The sequence below is a fragment of the Hyla sarda genome, chromosome 11 (assembly GCF_029499605.1).
Source record: "Hyla sarda isolate aHylSar1 chromosome 11, aHylSar1.hap1, whole genome shotgun sequence".
NCBI classification, from domain to species: Eukaryota; Metazoa; Chordata; class Amphibia; order Anura; family Hylidae; genus Hyla; species Hyla sarda.
In genome coordinates, this window is record NC_079199.1 from 68234548 (window position 1) to 68257165 (window position 22618).

Below are 22618 nucleotides of genomic sequence, written 5' to 3' on the forward strand. Positions count from 1 at the left end.
TAGAGTGAACCCTCAACTAACAATGGCCTCAACATACAATAGTTTCAACATACAATGGTCTTTTCTGGACCATTGTAACTTGAAACAAGACTCAACATACAATGCTATGGAATCTGCAAAACGTGTCATTGGCTGGAAGATCTGATCAATCAGTATGGATATTTCACTGGTAAAACCTGTGTATTCCTAAAGTGTATGTACTGACTGGTGTCTGGTAGTGCCCCCTACAGTACAGGGAGATATTACATGTTCTGTACTCTTTACCTGTATTACTGAAGTATATGCACTGACTGGTGTCTGGTAGCACCCCCTACAGTACAGGGAGGTATTACATGTTCTGTACTCTTTACCTTTGACAGGGTTACCTGCTCCTTTAGACATCAGGTGAGGGCGGCTCCATTTTCCTTTTTTTAGGACATTGCATGTTCTGTACAGGACCCTGAAGAAGCTTCTGTCCTCTACATAGACCAGTGTTTCCCAAGGAATGTGCTGTTGCAAAACTACAACTCCCAGCATGCCCGGACAGCCTTCGACGTTCCGGGCATGCTGGGAGTTGTAGTTTTGTAACAGCTGGAGGCTCCCTGCTTGAGAAACACTGACATAGACGGTGATTTACAGCTCCCAGCAGTAGTGTTGCTCGCGAATATTCGCGAATATTGCATATTCGCGAATTCGCGAATATTCGCGAATATAGCACTATATATTCGTAATTACGAATATTCGTTTTTTTTTGTTTTTTTTTTCACAGTACACATCACAGTGATCACCCCTCTCTGCTTCCAGCTTGTGTGGTGTAAAGAAGGCTCTAATACTACTGTGTGATACTGGTGTGCGAATTTTCGCATTTGCGAATTTTCGCTTATGCAAATTTTTTTATATGCTAATTTCCGCATATGTAAATTTTCGCATACGCGAAAATAAAACGAGAATATTACGAATATGCGAATATTCGCGAATATATGATGAATATTCGTCCATATATTCGCGAATATTCGCGAATTCGAATATGGCCTATGCCGCTCAACACCACCCAGCAGATCTTTCTTAATTTTATATATAAGGACTTGTTTTATCTATATTAGTTATCTACTTATTTTTCTTTAATTCTCACTTTCTCCTATTTTTGGATTACATTTTGGTGACTTCAGAACCAATTACCTGGTTTCCATAGAGTTATGGTCTCAACATACAATGATTTCAACATACAATGGTCGTCCTGGAACCAATTAATATGGTAACTTGAGGGAGCACTGTATAGTATATTCTCTGCAATGCTCAATATACGCCCCCACAATTACATATACACGTCCCCCTCATAGCCCACACTGTCACTGTAGCACATATTGTAATGAAGTGCGTGCCAATTTGACAGACTTTTCAGATCGCCAGATGGAAATAAAAAAGCCCAATGTCTCTGTAACATGGAGAAGGGCGATCAACATACCATGAAGAAGTATGTGGTCAGCCTCCCATAACCTATGTGTACATTAGGGCTACTTCTGAATTAAAGTGCCACCACTCTCATCCACTTTCAATTTATTGAGAGATGCACACCTGAGGCTGCCCGCCCACAGAACAGTGCTGATCTAGTAAAAGTTTCAGAGAGACTAATTGCAAAAAATATTAAAATATTCTGCAAAGGGGTACTCCGCTGAAAACATCTTATCCCCTATCCGAAGGATAAAGGATAAGATGTCTAATCACGAGGGTCCCGCCACTGGGGACCCCCGCAATCTCCGTGCCAGCAGCGTCAGGGTCCAGAACACGGAAGCTTGGAGCTTCCACTTTCGCGACGTCCCGCCACATCCCCTCCATTCATGTCTATGAGGGGGCGTTCCGGCTAGTACATAGCCCTCACACCTCCTCCCATAAGCATGAATGGAGGGAGCATGGCAGGTGTGTTTGCCAGTCATCGGGCACGGAGCAGAGTTCACTCCATGCACCGAATGACAGGGGTGCCACAGCGGAGATTGCGGGGGTCCCCAGTGGCCGGACCCGCAATTAGACATCTTATCCCCCCACAATTAGACATCTTATGCCCCACAATTAGACATCTTATCCCCTATGCTTTAAGCAGAGTACCCTTTAATTATCAAACTGAAGTTTTTTTTTTTCTCTTCTGTATTCAAAGAGGAAAATGGGATATCATGACAAATGCCAAGGAATATAGTAAACTCTCAATTAAATGTCCCTTGGCAAACCTAGAGCTGCCTTAAAGAATAAAAACAAGTTAATTCACCCTGTATTCTAAGGAAGTTAATTAAACAGATTGGCCACCTTTAATACATGTTGTACTCAACCACTGCTGGTATGTATCACTTACACATGAGGTTTCTATGTGGCTTTGTTCTGTTTAATCACTGAGCTCTGCTCCTGCATTACCCCCATCCCTATATGCAGCCAAATTTCCTGATGGTCTTATTGCTGGTCACAGTAATAAAATGTATGGATTTAGCTGAGCAGGGATAAACCAGATGACATTGCGGAAATACTGGAAGTAGTATTATATTTTCTATTTTTAATCTGTCAAAATCTGTAAAATTTTGGTGTAAACCAACTTATATGATTTCCATCACATTTTCTATGGTGTTTTCAACACTTTTGTTAACACTTTTTCCACTTGTTTCCAAAGCCTTGTGCAAAACGAATAGTTTGTGAAAACAAAAGCTAGACAATCTATAGATGCACCAGATTTATCCTTATACATCCTTATACACTGTGTTAAATCTGGAGCAATTGAAGATTGTCCGATTTTAGTATGGGTGAGAGTTCTTTAATGTTACATACTCTGACTGGATCACTGTTAGCACTGGGGTACTATGAAGGGTTAATATTGGGCCTTAATCTTTTCAATACATAGGGCTTTTTCTCCCTAGGACAATGATGGCGAACCTATGTGGGCACGCAGATATAGTTCGCTAGGCGGGGCAAACCGGGACATCCCTGTGTCCCAAAAGATCTATTCGGGACACAAGGATGTCCTGGTTCCCTCTCTGCGTCCCCGTGTTAACTTTAAAAACTGACTGACGTCCCGTGCGTGCGCCCATAGGAATGGAGGAGCAGAGTATTGAGGAGGAGGACACGCGCTTGCCGGCATGGTAAGTTACCAGCTACAGTTCAGCTTCGGTGCTCCGACCACCGCTCCTCCTGTCCCGGGACCTGCTGCTATAGGCCATAGCAGTAGGTCATGACCCCTGACCGGAGAAGCGGTGAACGGAGCACTGTGAGGCAGTACACAGACATACAGCCTCCAGCCATACACTGTATATGGCTGAAGGCTGTATGTCTGTGGGGGAGCGATACTGCACCTAATGTGGAGGAACATACTGCCAACCTAATGTGGAGGAACTATACTGCCAACCTAATGGGGGGGAACTATACTGCCAACCTAATGTGGGCGAACTACAACTTAATGTGGGGGAACATACTGCCATCCTAATGTGGGGGAACATACTGTCTACCTAATGTGGAGGAACGACAACCTAATGTGCGGGAACTGCAACCTAATGTGGGGGAACATACTGACAACCTAATGTGGGGGAACTACAACCTAATGTGGGGAACATACTGCCAATGTAATGTGGGGGAACTACAACTTAATGTGAGGGAACTATACTGCATAGGGGAACTACAGCCTAATGTGGGGAAACTATGCTGCCTACCTAATGTGGGGGAACTAAAACCTAATGTGGGGAAACTGCAACCTAATGTGTGGGAACTGCAACCTATTGTGGGGGAACTACAACCTAATGTTGGGGAACATACTGCCAACCTAATGTGGGGGAACTATACTGCCAACCTAATGTGGGGGAACTATACTGCCAACCTAATGTGGGGGAACTGCAACCTAATGTGGGGGAACATACTGCCAACCTAATGTGGGGGAACTACAACCTAATGTGGGGGAACTATACTGCCTACCTAATGTGGGGGAACTGCAACCTAATGTGAGGGAACATACTGCCAACCTATTGTGGGGGAACTACAACCTAATGTAGGGGAACTATACTGCCAACCTAATGTGGGGGAACTACAGCCTAATGTGGGGGAACTATACTGCCTTACCTACTGGGGGGGGAACATACTGCCTACCTAATGTGGGGGAACTACAACGTAATGCTGGGGAACATACTACCTACCTAAGTTGTTTTTTGTAAACATAAACCTCAGTATTCTGATTTAATTGCTGTGCTGGCGCTTTGAGGGAAAAAAAAGTTGACGTGCATTGCGGTTTGGGCACTCGGGCTCAAAAACGTTCACCATCACTGCCCTAGGATGAAGAAAACAGTTTTCTACCTTATGTGGAATAACACTGCAGGGTAACAGAACTGGATGGACATGGCTTTTTACAAGTTGCTACAACATATCTGTGCAGGTAAAATACACCAGACTGAAGTTCAGATGGTTTAACTTTCTAAGGATTATTTTGACTAGATACAATTGTAGCAATGCCAGAACATGTTTATATCCTCTGAATGTAAACTAAGATGTTCCAATTTACTGACAGGAAGAAGAGATATTGTGCAGAAAAGAAACACTGGGGGAAATTACTGAAACAGTATCATTTTTAGACAGTACAAAGATGCAAAGTCTGTTCACCAGATTTAGTGGCTCAAGAAGATTTTTGGTGCATTTAAGTCACACTCTTTCAAATGAAACTACATCCATTTTCGGACAGACCTTATCCTCTTTTAGAAAAGGTTAAAAAGTGTCTAAAACACATAAATGTGGCACAAGTCATGTAAGACAGTATAGCAAATTATGTCAGAATTTTGTCACATTAGCAATAGTAACTCTGACCCAAAGTGTGCTGAAAAGTTGTAGAAGTTGACTGCTTTCACACATACTGTATGTATATAAGTGAATTTGGTGGATCTCAGCATTTGATGTGAATTAATGGTAATGGGGATGAGGGGAATTTATCTCCCCTTTCCCTGTCATAACTTTCATGCTGCCAGAACCATTGAGTCAATACTCAAACAGGTAGAGATCTATCAGTAGAGGCTGATGGGGCAGGTAGAAGCTGTCGTGGACTATTCTATTGATTAGTAGTTCCGATATCTCAAGTGGGGACAAGTTCTCTTTAAGCAATATAATACTATTACTTAAATGTTCCTTCCAGTGTGAAGATGTAATTTATTTTAATTTCAATACTTGGTAATACAGCATGCCACAACCCTAACATACCCACTAATGCATCTTATAGTGTGTTATCAGTAGTTCCTCTCTTTTTCAGGAGCAGCAGTGCTGGCACAGGAAGATGATTTAGCCATGTCTTTGCACTTCATGAATTTTGGCAACAGCCCACTCACCTCTGCAGAAGGAAAACTGGATGGGAATAAGCACAATTTTATTGAAAACCCACAATACTTCTGTGATGCCTGTAAGCTAGTACCAGTACCTGTACTCACTTAGACATGAACATCTGTGTCGATGCTCTGTTTGGTAGTCACAGAGTCTGTAAATAAAATTTTTTAAAAAACTGAGCAGAACGGTCTGTTGCAGAATGAGACACAAACGAGTCCCAACGGATTCCAATGAATTTTAAGAGGACACTGACATGCTGATTCTTGGGGTACAGGACAATAACACACTGACACTAGATGAAAAGGACAATGACACACTGACACTTTGGGCACAGGGTGGTGACACACTAATACTTGGGTACAAGATTACACAAGGACATTCTGACATTTGTGGTACAGACAGGGGCATGTTTACAAATAATGATGCATTGATTCTTGGGTACAGAACAATGATATACTAACACTTTGCATACATGATGATGACACAATGGCACTAATTGTAAAGAGTAATAAAAATAATGTCTTTAATATTTAGGTGTTCAACACATCAAGAGGAGAGACATTGTGCCCAAATGGGAGCTGGGAGAGGGGGCCTTTGGGAAGGTGTATTTGGCTGAGTGCTACAACCTGACTCCAGATGAAGAAAAGACTCTAGTAGCTGTAAAGGTAATGGAGATATTCATAGAGCTGGGTCACATTAAAGATCCTATTGAATAAATCAATGTTGTTCAGGCAGGTCCTTAAATGGCAGCACTTGGTGGTGAATCATCACTTGCCCACATTAACATAAAGAGTTACTGTCATTTAAAAAGAGAGACATGCCAAAAGTTTTGATTTGTTAGGGTCTGGGTGCTGAGACCCACACCAATTGCTAGAATAAGCTAGGAGAAATGCCTCTCCCCGTCTCTCTCCCTACTGCAGAAGAAGGCTTTATAGTCGTTCTATTGAAGCTCCCTGCTTGTTCTTCCAATCCGTGGGGGTCTCAGAAACCAGACCCTGACCGTTTAGTCTTTATGACATGTCAAATGTTTTTCTAAATCACAGTGAAACTATAAATCCTGAGGCATTATTGTAATTCATGGGCACTTTTGGTTCTCTAGAGCAAGCATCATTGATTTCAGTGATTCTCAGCTGTGGGCAATTTAAAAATAGTGGCCACCAAAAATAGGCAACCTCTTAAAGAAAGCCTTTGAAGGTCAAATTCGCCCACAAACTTTACAAACCCAGTGGTTACCTGTAATTTTATATCACTTACCACTAGTAAATACATTATCCTTTGACTGAATACAGGCTCTTAAAGAAGCAACCGAGGCGGCCCGACAGGACTTCCAGCGTGAAGCTGAGCTTCTCACAGTCCTTCAACATGAACACATTGTGAAGTTTTATGGTGTCTGTACTGATGGCGAGCCACTCATCATGGTATTTGAGTACATGAAACATGGAGATCTCAACCGGTTCCTCAGGTCAGTTACCTGCAAGTTTATGACTTTGTCTCTTTTCCAGGGATCTTTTATGTAATTCTCAGTTAATAAGAGGATGAAGCTCAAGGATCACTTTTTGACCACTTTTTAAATAAATGCATTATAGAATATTTAAATAGTTCCTGCAGAACTTGAGGATGGACGTTATCTGGGCATGGGGGTTTGGGTATTCAAAATATTTTATGGCAAAACCACACTTCTTGTTGGGTTGAGCAAGTGAGATAGACCAAAGATTTTACATTAACTTTCCAATTTTTTTTTGTAGGTGATGAATATTTTGGGTTCTCTTTACTTTCTGTGGCATTCCTTCTCTCTGTTGTAATTTTTTGCTAATTTATTTGTTTTTTAAAGAATTTACTCTTCTCCTTATATTTGTTTAATGTCTCCCTATCACCTTTTTTTTCAGTATTCTGAATGCTTTTTTTTTGTTATTGATATCAACCCTAACAGCTTTAGTTAACCCTATTGGTGTTCTCCTATTACACACTTTTATTCCCATACCATTTAAAGTTGCTCTTAAAAATGCCCCATTTAGCTTGTATACTAAAAGTGTCTATTGATAAGGTCTTTTCTTAGTTGGAGAAAATTGGCCTTTCAGAAGTTTAGTGTTTTGCCCTTTATTATTGACACCATAAACCTGTTTCCTTTGCTGTATCTGCAAGTTTTTGCTTATATCCAAGTTGTAAAAAAAAAAAAAGGGGGAGGGGGGCTTGAAAACAAATATGTAAAACATCTGAAAAAAGACAGGGAGACAAACTTTTTTGTATCTAAGTCAATTGGAAAACATTGATTAATTCACAAATGGTTTAATTTTATGTCTATACTTATTACAGGGACTTCTTTTGGGTAGTTTACATCCTAGAGAAGTGCTGTTTCAAAAAGTGGGAAAAATATCCCTAAAAATGCTCTACCTCTGCTCTGGTGATCGGTGGGGGTCCTAATTATCCCCTATTCTATGGATAGAGAATAATTTAAAATTGTGGGATAACCCCTTTAAATGCTGAGACCTGCTCCCTATTCCTTTTGTCATCTTTAAAGCTTCCCTTCAGCCAACACATTGCTCCCCCACCCTTGCTATGGAGCTGCCATTATAACTGTGGATCTGCCTCTCTCAGCCTGCCATCTCTCCAGCTAATGCACTCCTCTTTGCAATATTGATTAGATTATCTGTCTGAGAGGCTTAAATAGAAGGAGATTGCCCATCAGTTGAAATAAACAGAGACTTTTTGATTGGTCCCGTCGGTATTAGACATAGACGATGGGCTGCCAGTGGCATTGTACAGTGTCCGGGTACTGATGGGGAGATCGCAGAGACACCATATTTATGGTTATTGTTACACTGGGACTGAGAAATGTATCTTGTCAGGGGCCTGCTGCTTTCTGATCATATCTCTCTGTCACAAAGAATATTTTTGATATGGACAGGAACTTTGTCTCCCCATAGTGCATTGTAACTGAAGAATCTAGAGAGATCTGTTGGACTAGTCCTCCCAATTTTATTTAAAAAAAAAGCAACAACTTTTTAAGGATCTCTGTTTGCTGTCAGTGAATGTTAACAGTCATAAAAATGGCTTAAAAACCCATACATAACTAGTGCTGCCCACAGCTGAGGGTATGCATCAGTTGTATCCGGTCATGATCGACAGTGACCATTTCTCTCATATTGATGTCTAGTTCCCAAACCCTCAGCTGTGAAAAGTACTAGACATGTATATATTTTTAAGCCTCTAAACTAAATTACAATAATGAAGAAAAATTGATGACACTAATTGGTTACTGTGTGGTCAACCTGTGAAACAGCATCTTAGCTGTCTCAGCATTTGAGTTTTCTTAAATTTTTCTTCATTATTACAATTCTTGTGTACCTTATATTTGCTTTATTGGTCGAGCACCATGGACTCTTTATTCACCTGTCTTGTATAGATCATATTTATTGGCAGTTGCCAATTGGTTTGGACTTCTACTGTTGCTAGTGCCATATTGTGCTATTCTTTATTTTTTGTTCTCAAACTAGAATATAGAAACATAGATCTTTCAATGCTGAAGAAAATTATATACAGGGTATATTGGAAAGTTTTAGAACTTCTTGTCTTCTGATGTCTACAAAATGTAACTCTTTTCATCTATTGCACAGATCCCATGGACCAGACGCCAAGATTTTGGATAACGGCAATGGGCAACCATTTGGCCAGCTCAACCTGACCCAGATGTTACAAATTGCCTCCCAGATAGCCTCAGGCATGGTTTACTTGGCATCTCTTCACTTTGTCCACCGGGATCTTGCTACAAGAAACTGCCTTGTAGGAACCAATCTAGTTGTTAAAATTGGTGACTTTGGAATGTCTCGAGATATCTATAGCACTGACTACTACCGGGTAAGAACATGTTTTAAACAGTGCTAAGTTTGTTTATAGGTCCAACAGGTGTGGGGGCACAGCAAGTTCCAGCTTGGTCTCTTCCTCTCCTTCCAATCTAAATTGTGTTGTCAATTATCTAGTGCTGGTTAGAAAATGTTAGTAAAGGGATGAAAGGGTGGGAGTCAGTACTTGCATTATAAGCCGGAGCTGGAAGACATCTGTAGAAAACATTGTGCATATCCTCTTCCTATTCAGCCTTATATATTGCAAACAATTATGGGAACAACAATAATATATGTTATTAGAGAAGTTCCACCATCACTAGTCCTACAGTGCTATCTGTTTTATTCTATCACAGCCATGTGTTTCTTTACTGTAACTTGGTCATGTGATCACCAGCCTAACTCACATAAAATCACAAGGACCAGCTGTATTCCTGTGAACTGGGTGATATCTTCACCTACCAGATCCCTGCTGGGCGCTCCCAGACCTCCTCCTCACCTTCCCCCTTCCAGCTCTATCTGTATGCTGCTGCTATCTCTATGGGCCACATTTAAGTATATCTCCTATGCAGTAGTATAAAAGGTTTTATTCGGGGGATAATTGTATGCCACAGGTGTCCAAACTTCTATGGTTACACTCCCGTTAAGAAATGTGGCTAAAGAAAAAGCCTATACTAGTTAACAAGCAACAACACTCAGTGCCAAGAGCAGCTGCAAAAGCAAGTGCATAACAAGGGATAAAAATCTGTGACTAAGGTCCCATTCCCAAAAGCTGTTGAACACGGTGCTGAAACCACGCCAACTTGTATTCACCAATAGCATGTGGGACTGCGGCTTTTCACTGTGTGATTATTTGCCAAATGGGCTGATTGTTGCCCTATGTGAGGGTGTGTTCTTAATCATTGTAGTTAAAAACATGAACTTAAATACAATGCTCCATTTACCATCTGTTCTTGGCTTTGTTTTTCTAACTGCATTTAAAAACCTGAACATGTAAACATATTCTAATAGGGCCAACGACCTGGTTAATTGCATATTTTATACAGGCCTGAAAATGACTGTAGCACATCTCCTCATGTAATCAGAATATGTGGTGTCGACAATGATGTATGTAAATAGCTGCATGAACTAATCCAGTGATTGTTCAGGCCTCCATTCCCTACCAGATGTTGCACTATCCGGCTGCATTCACCGAGATGTGAATGCAGCCTTAGAGGAGAGTCTGTTGTTATTTATTATTATTAATAATAATATTGTTATTATTGTCGTTATTATTATCCTCATGTATAAATAAATAAATATATATATATATATATATATATATATACCGTATTTATCGGCATATAACACGCACTTTTTAGGCTAAAATTTTTAGCCTAAAGTCTGTGTGCGTGTTATACGCCGATACACCCCCAGGAAAGGCAGGGGGAGAGAGGCCGTCGCTGCCTGCTTCTCTCCCCCTGCCTTTCCTGGGGTCTAGAGCGCTGCTGTCGGCCCTTTTCACCCCCTGGTTATCGGCGCCGCTCCCCGTTCTGTCCCCCTGACTATCGGTACCGGCGCCCCATTGCCGGCGCCGATAGCCAGGGGGAGAGAAGCGGCGCCGACAGCCAGGGGGAGAGAAGGGGCAGCGGCACCCATTGCCGGCGCCGCTGCCCCGTTGCCTCCCCCCATCCCCGGTGGCATAATTACCTGAGTCCGGTCCGCGCTGCTCCAGGCCTCCGTCGTGCGTCCCCGGCGTCATTGCTATGCGCTGAACGGCGCGGCGCATGACGTCAGAGCGCCGCGCCGTGCATAGCAATGACGCCAGGGACGCACGACGGAGGCCTGGAGCAGCGCGGACCCGACTCAGGTAATTATGCCACCGGGGATGGGGGGAGGCAACGGGGCAGCGGCGCCGGCAATGGGTGCCGCTGCCCCTTCTCTCCCCCTGGCTGTCGGCGCCGCTTCTCTCCCCCTGGCTATCGGCGCCGGCAATGGGGCGCCGGTACCGATAGTCAGGGGGACAGAACAGGCAGCAGCGCCGATAACCAGGGGGTGAAAAGGGCCGACAGCAGCGCTCTAGACCCCAGGAAAGGCAGGGGGAGAGAAGCGGGCAGCGACGGCCTCTCTCCCCCTGCCTTTCCTGGGGCTGTATCGGGGTATAACACGCACACACGCACCCTCATTTTATCATGGATATTTGGGTAAAAAAACTTTTTTACACAAATATCCTTAGTAAAATGAGGGTGCGTGTTATAGGCCGGTGCGTGGTATACCCCGATAAATACATATATATATATATATATATATATATATATATTTTTTTTTTTTTACTTGTCAGTTAATTATATATTCCAAGAAATGTATTACAGACCTGGTTACATCATGTACATGTAAAGGAAAGGTGGTTCCATAATTACTATAGGAAAGCTTATTTACTGTAAGAGGAGTGAGACATTCAAACCTCTTATCCCAGAATGTAGCAACAGGGGATTACTAAACTGCATAAAAATCTGCATACCCAGGACATTAATAAAAAAAAGGCAGCACCAAATGTCTCCCCACCTGAGTCATCCAGTACTAGCAGTAAATCTCTTATAACATTGGGAAAACCCTATCAAATTAGGATTTCTGTTTAAATCCTAATAAAAAGCCATTGCATTTGTAAGCAACAGATAACCATCAAGCATTAATCTGCCATGCTATAATGATGGCACCAGTCCAGATCAAGATTTTATTGCCCAAGTGAACCTTAAGCACCTGCCAAGTCCTCAGTGCAGCCAGAAGATCTTATCCATCTTCATATTGTTCAAGGGCTCTTGCGGGATTTGAACTTATGACATCCTGAATTGCCTGAGCCTCTTTCTTTCCCTTTTAGTGCTCTGAAGTTGTCTCTTTGTCAGCTTTGTATTCATATTTAATGCAGACCTATGATGAAATACAAGAGAATCACTTAGTGAACGGAAAATTCCAAGGAAACAAACAAGGGAAAAATTAGGGGTGTGAGTGACGGGGGTTCTGAGATGATTTCAGCTTTTTAAAAAGGATTACTATTAGGTGTGTTCCCACTTTTTTTATGCAGATTTTGAAGTTAAAGCCAGGAATGTGTTCTTCATTTATGATCTGTTCCTGGCTTTGCCTTTAAAAACCTGAATGTGGAAACATACCCTTAGGCTAAGTCACTACTTGTTTTTTTGTCATGCGTTTTTTGGGTTGAAAAAAACGCCTGAAAAAACGGCAGAGCAATTTCCAGCGTCTGGCGTTTATTCTGCAGTTTTTTTCTGGCGTTTTTTCATTTGTGTGGAAATTGCACCTTGGCAGTTTTTTTTGGTACCCAAAATTTGTTGGGTACCAAAAAAAAAAAGGATGCTGTAGTGATGGGAAACAATTTATTTAACAAAATGTATATATTTTATAACAACATTTTAATTATTTTTTATTAAAGTGTGTGTTTCATCTATTTGTACAATTTTTTAGGTGGCACTACTACTCCCAGCATGGAACAGACTGTTCCATGATGGAAGTAGTAGTACCTGTACTAGAGATGAGCGAACTTACAGTAAATTCGATTTGTCACGAACTTCTCAGCTCGGCAGTTGATGACTTTTCCTGCATAAATTAGTTCAGCTTTCTGGTGCTCCGGTGGGCTGGAAAAGGTGGATACAGTCCTAGGAGACTCTTTCCTAGGACTGTATCCACCTTTTCCAGCCCACCGGAGCACTGGAAAGCTGAACTAATTTATGCAGGAAAAGTCAGCAACCGCCGAGCTGAGAAGTTCGTGTCGAATCAAATTTACTGTAAGTTCGCTCATCTCTAACCTGTACTAATAGACATATCGGCCTGGGTGTCAGTCGTGCTCTGAGGGAAATATGAGTGAGTGCCGGCCAGAGTATAGTGCAGAGATGCGAGCACTGTATAGAGCCGCTCCGCATCTCTGCTATAGACAGGACAATCGCAGCGGGTGTCAGTAGTGATACCCGCTGTGATCTGTTCTTACCTGCAGGTACTACTACTCCCAACATGGAGCGCACTCTGCTCCATGCTGGGAGCTGTAGGATCTGCATTAATAGCGAGTTTAACTTCTGACACCTGCTGCAATCTCTCTATTAAAGGACATCTGCAGTGCTGGGCAAAAAAACTTTTTTTTACCTCATTTAATAGGTCTTTGAAAGACCTTTCCAACGATGTCTCCCCCATCAAAATTGGCCCAGTCTTTCTCCCGTTATCAGCACATGAATTACGGAGGAGAAGTGAAAATAAAACTACATCTCCCATCATGCCTTGTGCTTACTTCCTGTAAGCTGCTGCCCTCCCCCTGTTCTATCCCCCCGAGCAAATTATGATATTGTAACGCCCACATCTCCCTTCCCTATGCATACACCCTCCCCTTCTGCTCATCTCCCCCTCCCCATGCTGCTCCTGTCCAGTGATGAAGCAGCTGCCTCCGTGCTCACTGTAGTGTGGGCACTGGAGAGTGAAAGTAAAAATGGTAAAAAAACCATAATTGTTTGTCTATAAAACTGTCCTGATATTGGTCCCTCCATCTTTTTCACAACTACAACTCCAAGCATGCCCAGTTATTTTATATGCTGTTCGGGCATGCTGGGAATTCCAGTGGTGCCTCCAGCTGTTGCAAGACTACAAATCCCAGCATGCCCTGTCAGCTTTCTGCTGTATGTGCATGCTTGGAGTTGCAGAGGTGACTCCAGCTGTTGTAAGACTATACATCCAAGCATGCCATGTCAGCTTTCTGCTGTTTGAGTGTATAAAGGAGTTGTAGTTCACCAACACCTCTACTGTATCAGGAGACTCCTGGGAGTTGTAGTTCACCAACACCTCTACTGTATCAGGAGACTCCTGGGAGTTGTAGTTCACCAACACCTCTATTGTATCTCTGTAGTTTCCTGGGGGTTGTAGTTCACCAACACCTCTATTGTACCTCTGTAGTCTCCTGGGAGTTGTAGTTCATACACCAGTGTTTCCCAACCAGGGTGCCTCCAGATGTTGCAAAACTACTACTCCCAGCATTCCCTGGTTGGGAAACACTGGCATACACACACACATAACAGGGACTACAACTCCCAGCATGTGTCATTCAGTAGTCCCCCCCCCCCCTTCACACACAGAATCAGTATGATATTTATTCCCTGTAGTCTATACACCACCAGCCCGTGCAGTGTAATATGTCTCCTTCACACACACGTCCTCCCCTCCCTGCTCTGTGGTTTGCTCTGTGTTTCCCCCATGAAAACTTGAATCCTCCCGGTGATAAGTGAGGTCCTATGTAGACAGAGCAGGGGAGGGGGGAGGAGCTGTGGACGTCCTCATTCTCCCCCTGCTTGAATCTTATAGATAGGGGCGTTTCTGAGGATGAGCCTATGGCTGCCTCAGAAAGCACCCGCTCATGCATATGCATAAGCAGGGAGGACCTGACAGAGGCTAGGGGGAGCACAAACACTGCTGGGAGGAAGAGATCTCCGTCCCCAAGATGGCGGCTGCAATGTAATGAATAGGGGACGGATGCAGGACTACTGGGCTATGCTGGCAACTCTAATATCTCAGAAACGGCTGCATATAGGTAAATAGGACTAATTGACTGAATTGTATAACTTTTGTTTGGGGAACATTTGGGCAGGGATTTTTGACCACTACAGTTGTCCTTTAATGCGGGTACTACAGCTCCCAGCGTGAAGCAGAGTGAGCTCCATGTTGGGAGTAGTAGTACCTGCAGTTAAGGAAAGATCACAGCGGATGCCACTCCTGACACCCGCTGTGATCCTCCTGTATAATGTATAGATGCGGGCGGCCGCTCTTCTATGGTCCCCTGCACTAACGTATATATACACACATATTCCTATTTCCCACAGAGAGCTGGGATTGGCTGGAACCATCTGGCCAATCACAGCTCTCTGCGGGAAATATGAATAGGTGTGTGCAGGGGACCATAGAAGAGCGGCTGGCCGCATCTATACATTATACAGGAGGATCGCAACGGGTGATCTGTCTATTAGTACAGGTTCTACTACTCCCATTATGGAACAGTGTGTTCCATGCTGGGAGTAGTAGTACTACCTCAAAAAAAATTAAAAATAAAAAAAAAGTGAAAACCACACCCACACTACATTTTAATTATTGTCGGTTACATTTTTAAGTCCCCACCCGCCCTCATAAATTGATCCCTGTTTTAAAAATGTATAAATATTTTGTTAAAAGAAAGATACATTTCGGTAGATACAATTTTCTCCTTCACTACTGTATTTTTTTTTAATGGTACCCTACGAAATTTTATTAAAAAAGGTATCTCCATCACTTTTTTTGATCGCTGAAGTCCAAAAAAGAATAAAAACCGCCTGCAAAAACGCCAAAGTTAAAACCCACATATCCTTTTTCTTGTTTTTTTTCACTCCCATAGACTTCTATGGGAGAAAAACGCCATGATTTTGACTAAAAAATCACTAGTGGCTCAACATGCTGCAATTTTGGAAAACCGCCAAGTAGCTGAAAAACACCAAAAAAAGAGTGAAAAAATACCAAAAGGATAAAAAAAAAAATGCCAAAGTGAAAAACGCCAAGTGGAATAAGAATTTAGCGATTTCTCTTTGATTTACAGCTAACATCTGGCCGCAGTGTTTTTCCACAAGAAAAACTAAAACAAATAGAAACTTAGCCTTATAGTTCACTTGCTCAAAAAATGAATGTGTAAATGTATGTTGTATTTGTGTGGAGTCTGTTCACATTCTTTATTCTTAAGAAATCCTTAAATCATACAGTTAAAGAATAAAATAAATGCATGTACTAAAACACATTTTAAAATAAACGCTACAAAAACAGCACTAAAAAACACATGACCCACTAAATAAAAAAATGTTTTTAAACATTTTGACAAACCAATAAACTGACAACATATAACCACAGAGACAGTCATTATGCAAAAAGTGTACAACCTTTATTAGAGTAATTATTAAAAACACATAAAATGGAACAGGTACAAACAGATAAAAATAGGCGGCTCAAAAAAGTGGTATAAAGCTGAATAGCAGTGTTGAAAACAATTGATTGGACAAATGCCTAAATGGATATATATATAAAAAGCCTGCTGTAAAGTCATGTAAAAATGACCAATATATGTACAGGTCTACCCACAGAGCTGTGCACCAGTGTAATTATAAGCTAATCATATAACTAGGGTTACCCATATAAAAATGCAAATCCACATAACAGATAAGGTGCAGTGTCACCAATACAATAAATGGGGTACTACCTTGTAGTGCACATAACTACTGCCAATGTATTGGCAGGTACCAGCCACCACAAACAATAGCCCACAGTACAGATAGGTATAACACCGCACACCATCCGCGTGGAAAAACAGGACAACCCTTACCACTGAGACCGCCACCCCTACGCCGTTTCGCATAAAGCTTCTTCAGGGAATTCCCTGAAGAAGCTTTATGCGAAATGGCGTTGGGGTGGCTGCCATCAGCTTAATGCTGCCTAAACTGTAGGAAGAATGAAACCCAGCACAGGCAGCATGATTACGGGACACTATGAATTAATTTGATTCACGATTGTCATTGGGGCAGATCCAGGCGACTGTTTCCCATCTGGCTGGCCTTGGTGACGCATCTCATCCAATCTGTGTACAGGAAAAAAAACTCATCACTCAGCATTGACAAGGGGTAGAGCAGCCACCAGAACCCATCCCAATGACTAGCTGCCCAGGTCCTTGCAACTATTATTACTCTAAAATGCTGATCATATCAAAGGGATTGTTGCTCTCAGTTTGGACAGCACAAAACTGTTAACAGGTTTCCCTTTAACTGGGCACTGTCAGATTCAAAAATGTTTTATATGTAGTACATCTTGACAAAACATTAATCTTTTTAATATACTTCATTAAAAAAAAAAATATCTACTATTTATATAAATCATGGATTATAAAAAAAAATACACCACTAGGGGTCCTCATACCATATAGACTTAAAAAATCCCCAAAAATAAACTAAAGTAGGAGTGTCTATAAAACAGAGAGGTGGGGTTTATAGAGCAGCCTGCAGTGATTGGATAAACATACCAAGCACAGCACAGCAGACTCAGGGGGGAAGAAAATGCATGATATGTGAGGGTGGGCTCAGTGCTTGCCTGGGGTACACCTCTATCTGAGCAGTGAATGTAAGAATGAGTGAGCAGCAAAACTGAGGGATGTGTGAGCCAAGTACATAAGCTAGATACATAAAAAAGATATGTAAAGAATCAGCATGAATTAGTGAGTAACATATGTAAGGATAATCTATTTTCTTTAATATGACAGGTATGCTTTAGGAACAAATAAATTAAAGGTATTGGTTAGCTGTAGATATTGTATACTACCTCTACTCTATTATCTTTTAGGCCTGTCCACCAGCCCATATAATACAATGCAAATATTGATTCCCCTTTCTCCAAAATGCCTTATCATTTTTAACATCTCTGCTTGCTGTCAATTAATGAGGTTGAAAACTCAGATGCAGAGCTTAGGACAGAGCAAGTAACAGTCTGAACAGCTGGATAAGGCCCCTTTCATTCTGCTGTTGCTCCCCGTCAACAACGACCGTTAAAGTCTTTTTTTTTTTTGTGTGTGTGACTTTAACAGCTGGTCTCATGACAGGGCACAACAGACAACAATGGGTCCTGATGGCTTTGATTTACTATTATGGTTTTTTGATGGTAATAGCGGGAGAAAAAGACAGCGCAAGCAGTATTTTTTCTCCCGTCATTCTCCCCGGCTCCCCCGATGGTTGTCACACTGCTGTGTCCTAACGGCAGTGTGAAAGAAGCCTAAGATGTTTTTTTTTTGTAAACTGGAATGCTTTCACTTACAGACAGAAAACAGAGATGCCAAAAATGATAAATTTAAAATTTAAAGGGAAACCATTAAATCTGTAAGTATGATCTAGGACTAATAGAAGGCTAGAAAGTGGAACAAACTCGGACAAACGAAACTGTTTACATTATTATAATATAGCATTCTCATCTTGCAGATGTCTGTTCTCTCTTCACAGGTCGGTGGTCGGACAATGCTGCCCATCCGTTGGATGCCACCTGAGAGTATCTTGTACCGTAAATTTACCACTGAGAGTGACATATGGAGTTTTGGTGTGGTCCTGTGGGAGATCTTTACCTATGGAAAGCAGCCATGGTACCAGCTTTCTAATACAGAGGTAAAATACCCAACACAGTTTTTTTTTTTTGTTTTTTTTTATATAACTTTCTAGCAAAATTTATAATTTTTGCATTTTTGTTTTTTTCCATCGTGCCTTTTAAGAGTTTTAACTCATTTTTTGTACACTTTAATGACATTAATTTAACCATAACATATACTACAAAACCAAAAAAACAACTATTTGTGTGGTGAAATTGAAAACAAAAAGCACAATTTCGCTACTTTTGGGGGTGGGATTTTGTTTCTACGTAGTACACCTTATAGTAAAAATGGCTTTTTATCTTTATTCCGTAGGTCAATACAATTCGATGATACCCAATTTATCTAGTTTCCTTTTATTTTAAATTTTTTCAAGAAAATGAGTATGCTTAAAATTACCCTATTCTGATCCCTATACATTGTTTTCAAAATCTTTCTGTATATGGGGCTCTATGACCCATGCAATGTAAAACACTTATGGGTGGGTCACTAAGGGGCACACCAGTTTTCTTATGCATTGTTTTACTGCATGGTAATGACCCCCAACCTAAATTGTAATTCTATGCCTGCAGCAGTCTATATTGCATCCATTTAGTCATATGACATAATCACGTTATGACCAAATCTTATTCTTTCCCTATATAATAACAGAACATAGCTGAGCACTGTACTTCACTATTTCTGGTAATCCTATAGACTTTGCACATGATAAATCAACACAGGACCTATGTTCTTGTGATCAGGGGAGGTCCCATGTGTATGATCTCCACTTAAATAGCAGTTATCACCTCTCTTTGGATAGTTAATAAACTGATACATTGTACGATTTAAAAAAGACAAGGGAAAGTTCAAGGTTGGGGAGAATATGTTGATGAATGGAGTTACTTTACAATTTTGTTTCCTTATAAGAATAAAGCAAGAAATGCAGAAGCAATATACTGTAGCAATCTGCCTGTAGTCCAATAGGTTGGGGGTTTGATCTTTTATTATAAAAGAATAAAAAATATAAATGAATAAAAATGTAAAGGTGGCAATAAATTAAAAAAAAATGTAATAAAAAAACAGATAAAAGTAGCTAAAATAGTAGATAAAAGTAGTAGATAAAAATATGCTTCTTTCTATTTAATTTTCCACTTTGAAAAAATGACCACTTGGGGTCTCCCTACCAGTCCTGGCCACAAGCCTTTTTTTTATCGATTTTAGACTCATGCTGAAGTCCTAAATCTCAGACTGCAACCGGGACACAGACAAGCTCAGCACTGCTCCCTGGCAGTGTCCCGGCTGCAGTCTGAGATTTAGGACTCCAGCATGAGTCTGAAATCTATAAAAAAAAAAAAAGGCTTGCAGCCAGGACTTGTAGGGAGACCCAGAGTGGTAATTTTTTCAAAGTGGAACATTAAATATAAAGAAGCATATTTTTTAATAACATGCTATTGGAATGTTATTCTGCATACATTAATTTATAATATATTTAAAAATAAATTTGATGAAAGGTACCCTTTAATTTATATAAAACTGCAAAACCCCTTTCATTATCCATAATCTGGGATAATAAAACATCTTGATCTCAGGTTTTATCAGGGCACTAGAAGGTTCCTCTTGGCCCAGGTGATTCTTTCTGACTGATGCCAAGAAAGCTTTCTCAAGAAATAAATTAATATCAAGAAAGAAGAATCTGATTTAAATTTTTTTTCCACTGCTCAATCAGGATAATTTAATTCTGATGCCCTGTGGGTCCTGTAAGTGACCTCCTCAGGAACTGGAGAAGTTAATGAACTCAGGAGATACCCAGATAAGTGGCTCTTTACTACATCAAGAGGGATTAGGTTACTTGAAGCCTAAGGCGCCTTGGCAGGGAGATGACGAACATTTACAAACACAACATTTATTTATTCTTGACATGTAATTGTATTTACAGGTATTTGTGACTGTTACATTATATTGAAGTATAAGCAGCTACCTTCCATACAGACATGCTGGCCCTGATTTACTAAAGTGAAACTCAGATTTTATTGTGCGCAAACCCACAAAAAGCTGTGTTTTGCGGGCACCAAAAAAGAAACAAAATGTTCCACACACAAAAAATAAAAATAAAAAAAAAAATAAAATAAAAGAGGGAAAGTTGGTCTAAACAATTCTGCTTTTGTATGATTGGAATTTTTTTATTTTTCAGAGGCCTTTTAAAAAATTAGGGTTTTTAGCCTTTCTCTGGATCAATACAGTAGGGTTTAAGGTTTAGCTTGATAGACTCTTTTTTTCCAACCTTATAAACTATGTAACTAAGGGTTTCAAAATGTCTTTATTTAGTAACACTCAAGCACAGAAAACATTAGAACCACAACGTATAAAAAGTTCAAAGTAATTCCACTATAAAATATAAGCATTACCTCAAGAAAACTTGGCTAAATATATCCATCCTTGCACATAAACAACAGTATGAAAATATTTCTGAAAGGTCCTCCTGCTCACTTGGAGCAGGTAATTAGATGTGTACATTACAAGTTCTACTGAAACTTTTCCAACAAAACTATACATCAGTCTGATCAGCACAATGTGCAGAGGCAGTGGTACAATTCCTCCAGGAAGGAACCCAACTTCCAACTTCTGCCCCCTCCCATTGTGGCAAACGCTAGATTTTATGGTAGTATTGGGCTCAGAAACATAAAATAATATCACTACTCCATATTAATTCTGCAGTGACTAAATAATACCACCATAATGTAAGGAAAAGCCACTATACGCAGACCAGTATCACTAATAACACCACAATACGAGGGACAGATAATTCCGCCGCACCATGACCACTATCATTACCACTGACTACCACTGCCACAGTATATTTTTATTGAAAAGATCCAGAACTCCTATAGAGAAGTAGATTTGAGCTGTACACAGGTGTTGCAGACCATATAAGTGATTACAGAGACATATTCATGGGGGCGTCTTCTCTGATCAGAGTCGTTAACTTTTCTCTTTCTTCTCCATCAGTCCTGGGTCATCATGAAGACTTCTCCCGATCACAACTCGTCTTCACCGAATCTGCCAGACAAACATTTTAGGCTTCTCACTACAGCAAATCCTCCTATATGTATTACACTGCCACATATAGTATTAGATTCCTCTGTGCAGCTGTATAGTATTAGGCTGCAACATTGTCCCTATAGATTAGTAGGCCCAAACATTGCCCCATAGGTTATTATGCCAGAAACATTACCCCCATAGTATATTATGCCCCTCACATTGCGCCCATAGTATATTATACCCCTCAAATTCCCCCATAGTATATTATGCCTCTTACATTGCCTTTCATTGTATATTATGCCCCTCATTTTGCCCCCATTGTATATTATCCCCCTCATATTGCCCCCAATTGTATATTATCCCCTCATATTGCCCCCATTGTATATTATCCCCTTTCATTTTGATCCCAATGGATAATATGCTGCTAATATTTCTCCCCTTTCTATATTACCCTTAATATTGCTCCCCTTTCTATATTAGCCCCTCATATTGCTCCCCAGGGGTGTAGCTTGAAACCACAGGGCCCGATGCAAAAAATTTCCCTGGGTAACTTGGTAGCTAGCTCGCCAGTTACAGTAGGTAGGTAGGTAGGAAGGAAGACAGCCAGGTAGGTATGTTGTTAGGTTGCCAGGTAGTTAGGTAGAGACATAGCCAGGTAGCCAAATAGGTAGCTAGGTTGGCAGTTAGTTTGGTAGAAAGATAGCTAGGTAGCCAAATAGGTAGGTAGCTAGGTTGGCAGGTAGTTTGGTAGAAAGACAGAAAAGGTAGGTAGTCAGGTATGGAAACACTGAGGAGAAAAAAGGAGAGACCAGTAAGGGGCGCCTAGTGTGATACCGTAAAGAACGATTGGCTGGAAAAAAGCATGGAGTGAATGGGCCTGCAGTGCCCGTAGGTAGTGGGTACTCACCTGAGGCGAGTAGAATGGTCGCATATCAACCCACAGAGGGGTTAGAACCTGGAGACAGCTGCTGAGCCCAGGGTACAGGAGAGGCCTAGCCCGTCCTGGTGGAAGACGTAGAAGCAGGAAGCGGAAAATACCCTTTGGAGAAGGTGCTGCTGAGGTCCAGTGAAAAAGATGTCCAAAATGCCAGTAGAAATGACCAGGCAGGAGGTTGGAGTGATAAACCATGCTGGGTCAATTTATTAGGCAAGAATAAAGGTACAAGCAGGATAACGTGTTTCGGGGGTCAGCGCCCCCTTCTTCCGATTCGTGTTAATACATGGTGACACATACATAGTTTAAATACATTAGAAATGGACGCCAAAACATAAGGGGGAGGAACCACATAGG

General features: G+C 41.1%; 1 protein-coding gene across 4 annotated transcripts in view; it reads left to right on the forward strand.

The window, feature by feature from the left end:
* Positions 1-22618, forward strand: part of NTRK1 (neurotrophic receptor tyrosine kinase 1) — a 326699-nt gene that overhangs the window by 300189 nt on the left and 3892 nt on the right. For all 4 annotated transcript variants that reach the window (XM_056545721.1, XM_056545724.1, XM_056545722.1 and 1 more), the window contains exons 12-16: positions 5237-5383; positions 5842-5972; positions 6597-6769; positions 8922-9162; positions 18167-18325. In XM_056545721.1, coding sequence (XP_056401696.1) covers positions 5237-5383; positions 5842-5972; positions 6597-6769; positions 8922-9162; positions 18167-18325 — 851 coding nt within the window. The remainder of the gene's footprint in view (positions 1-5236; positions 5384-5841; positions 5973-6596; positions 6770-8921; positions 9163-18166; positions 18326-22618) is intronic.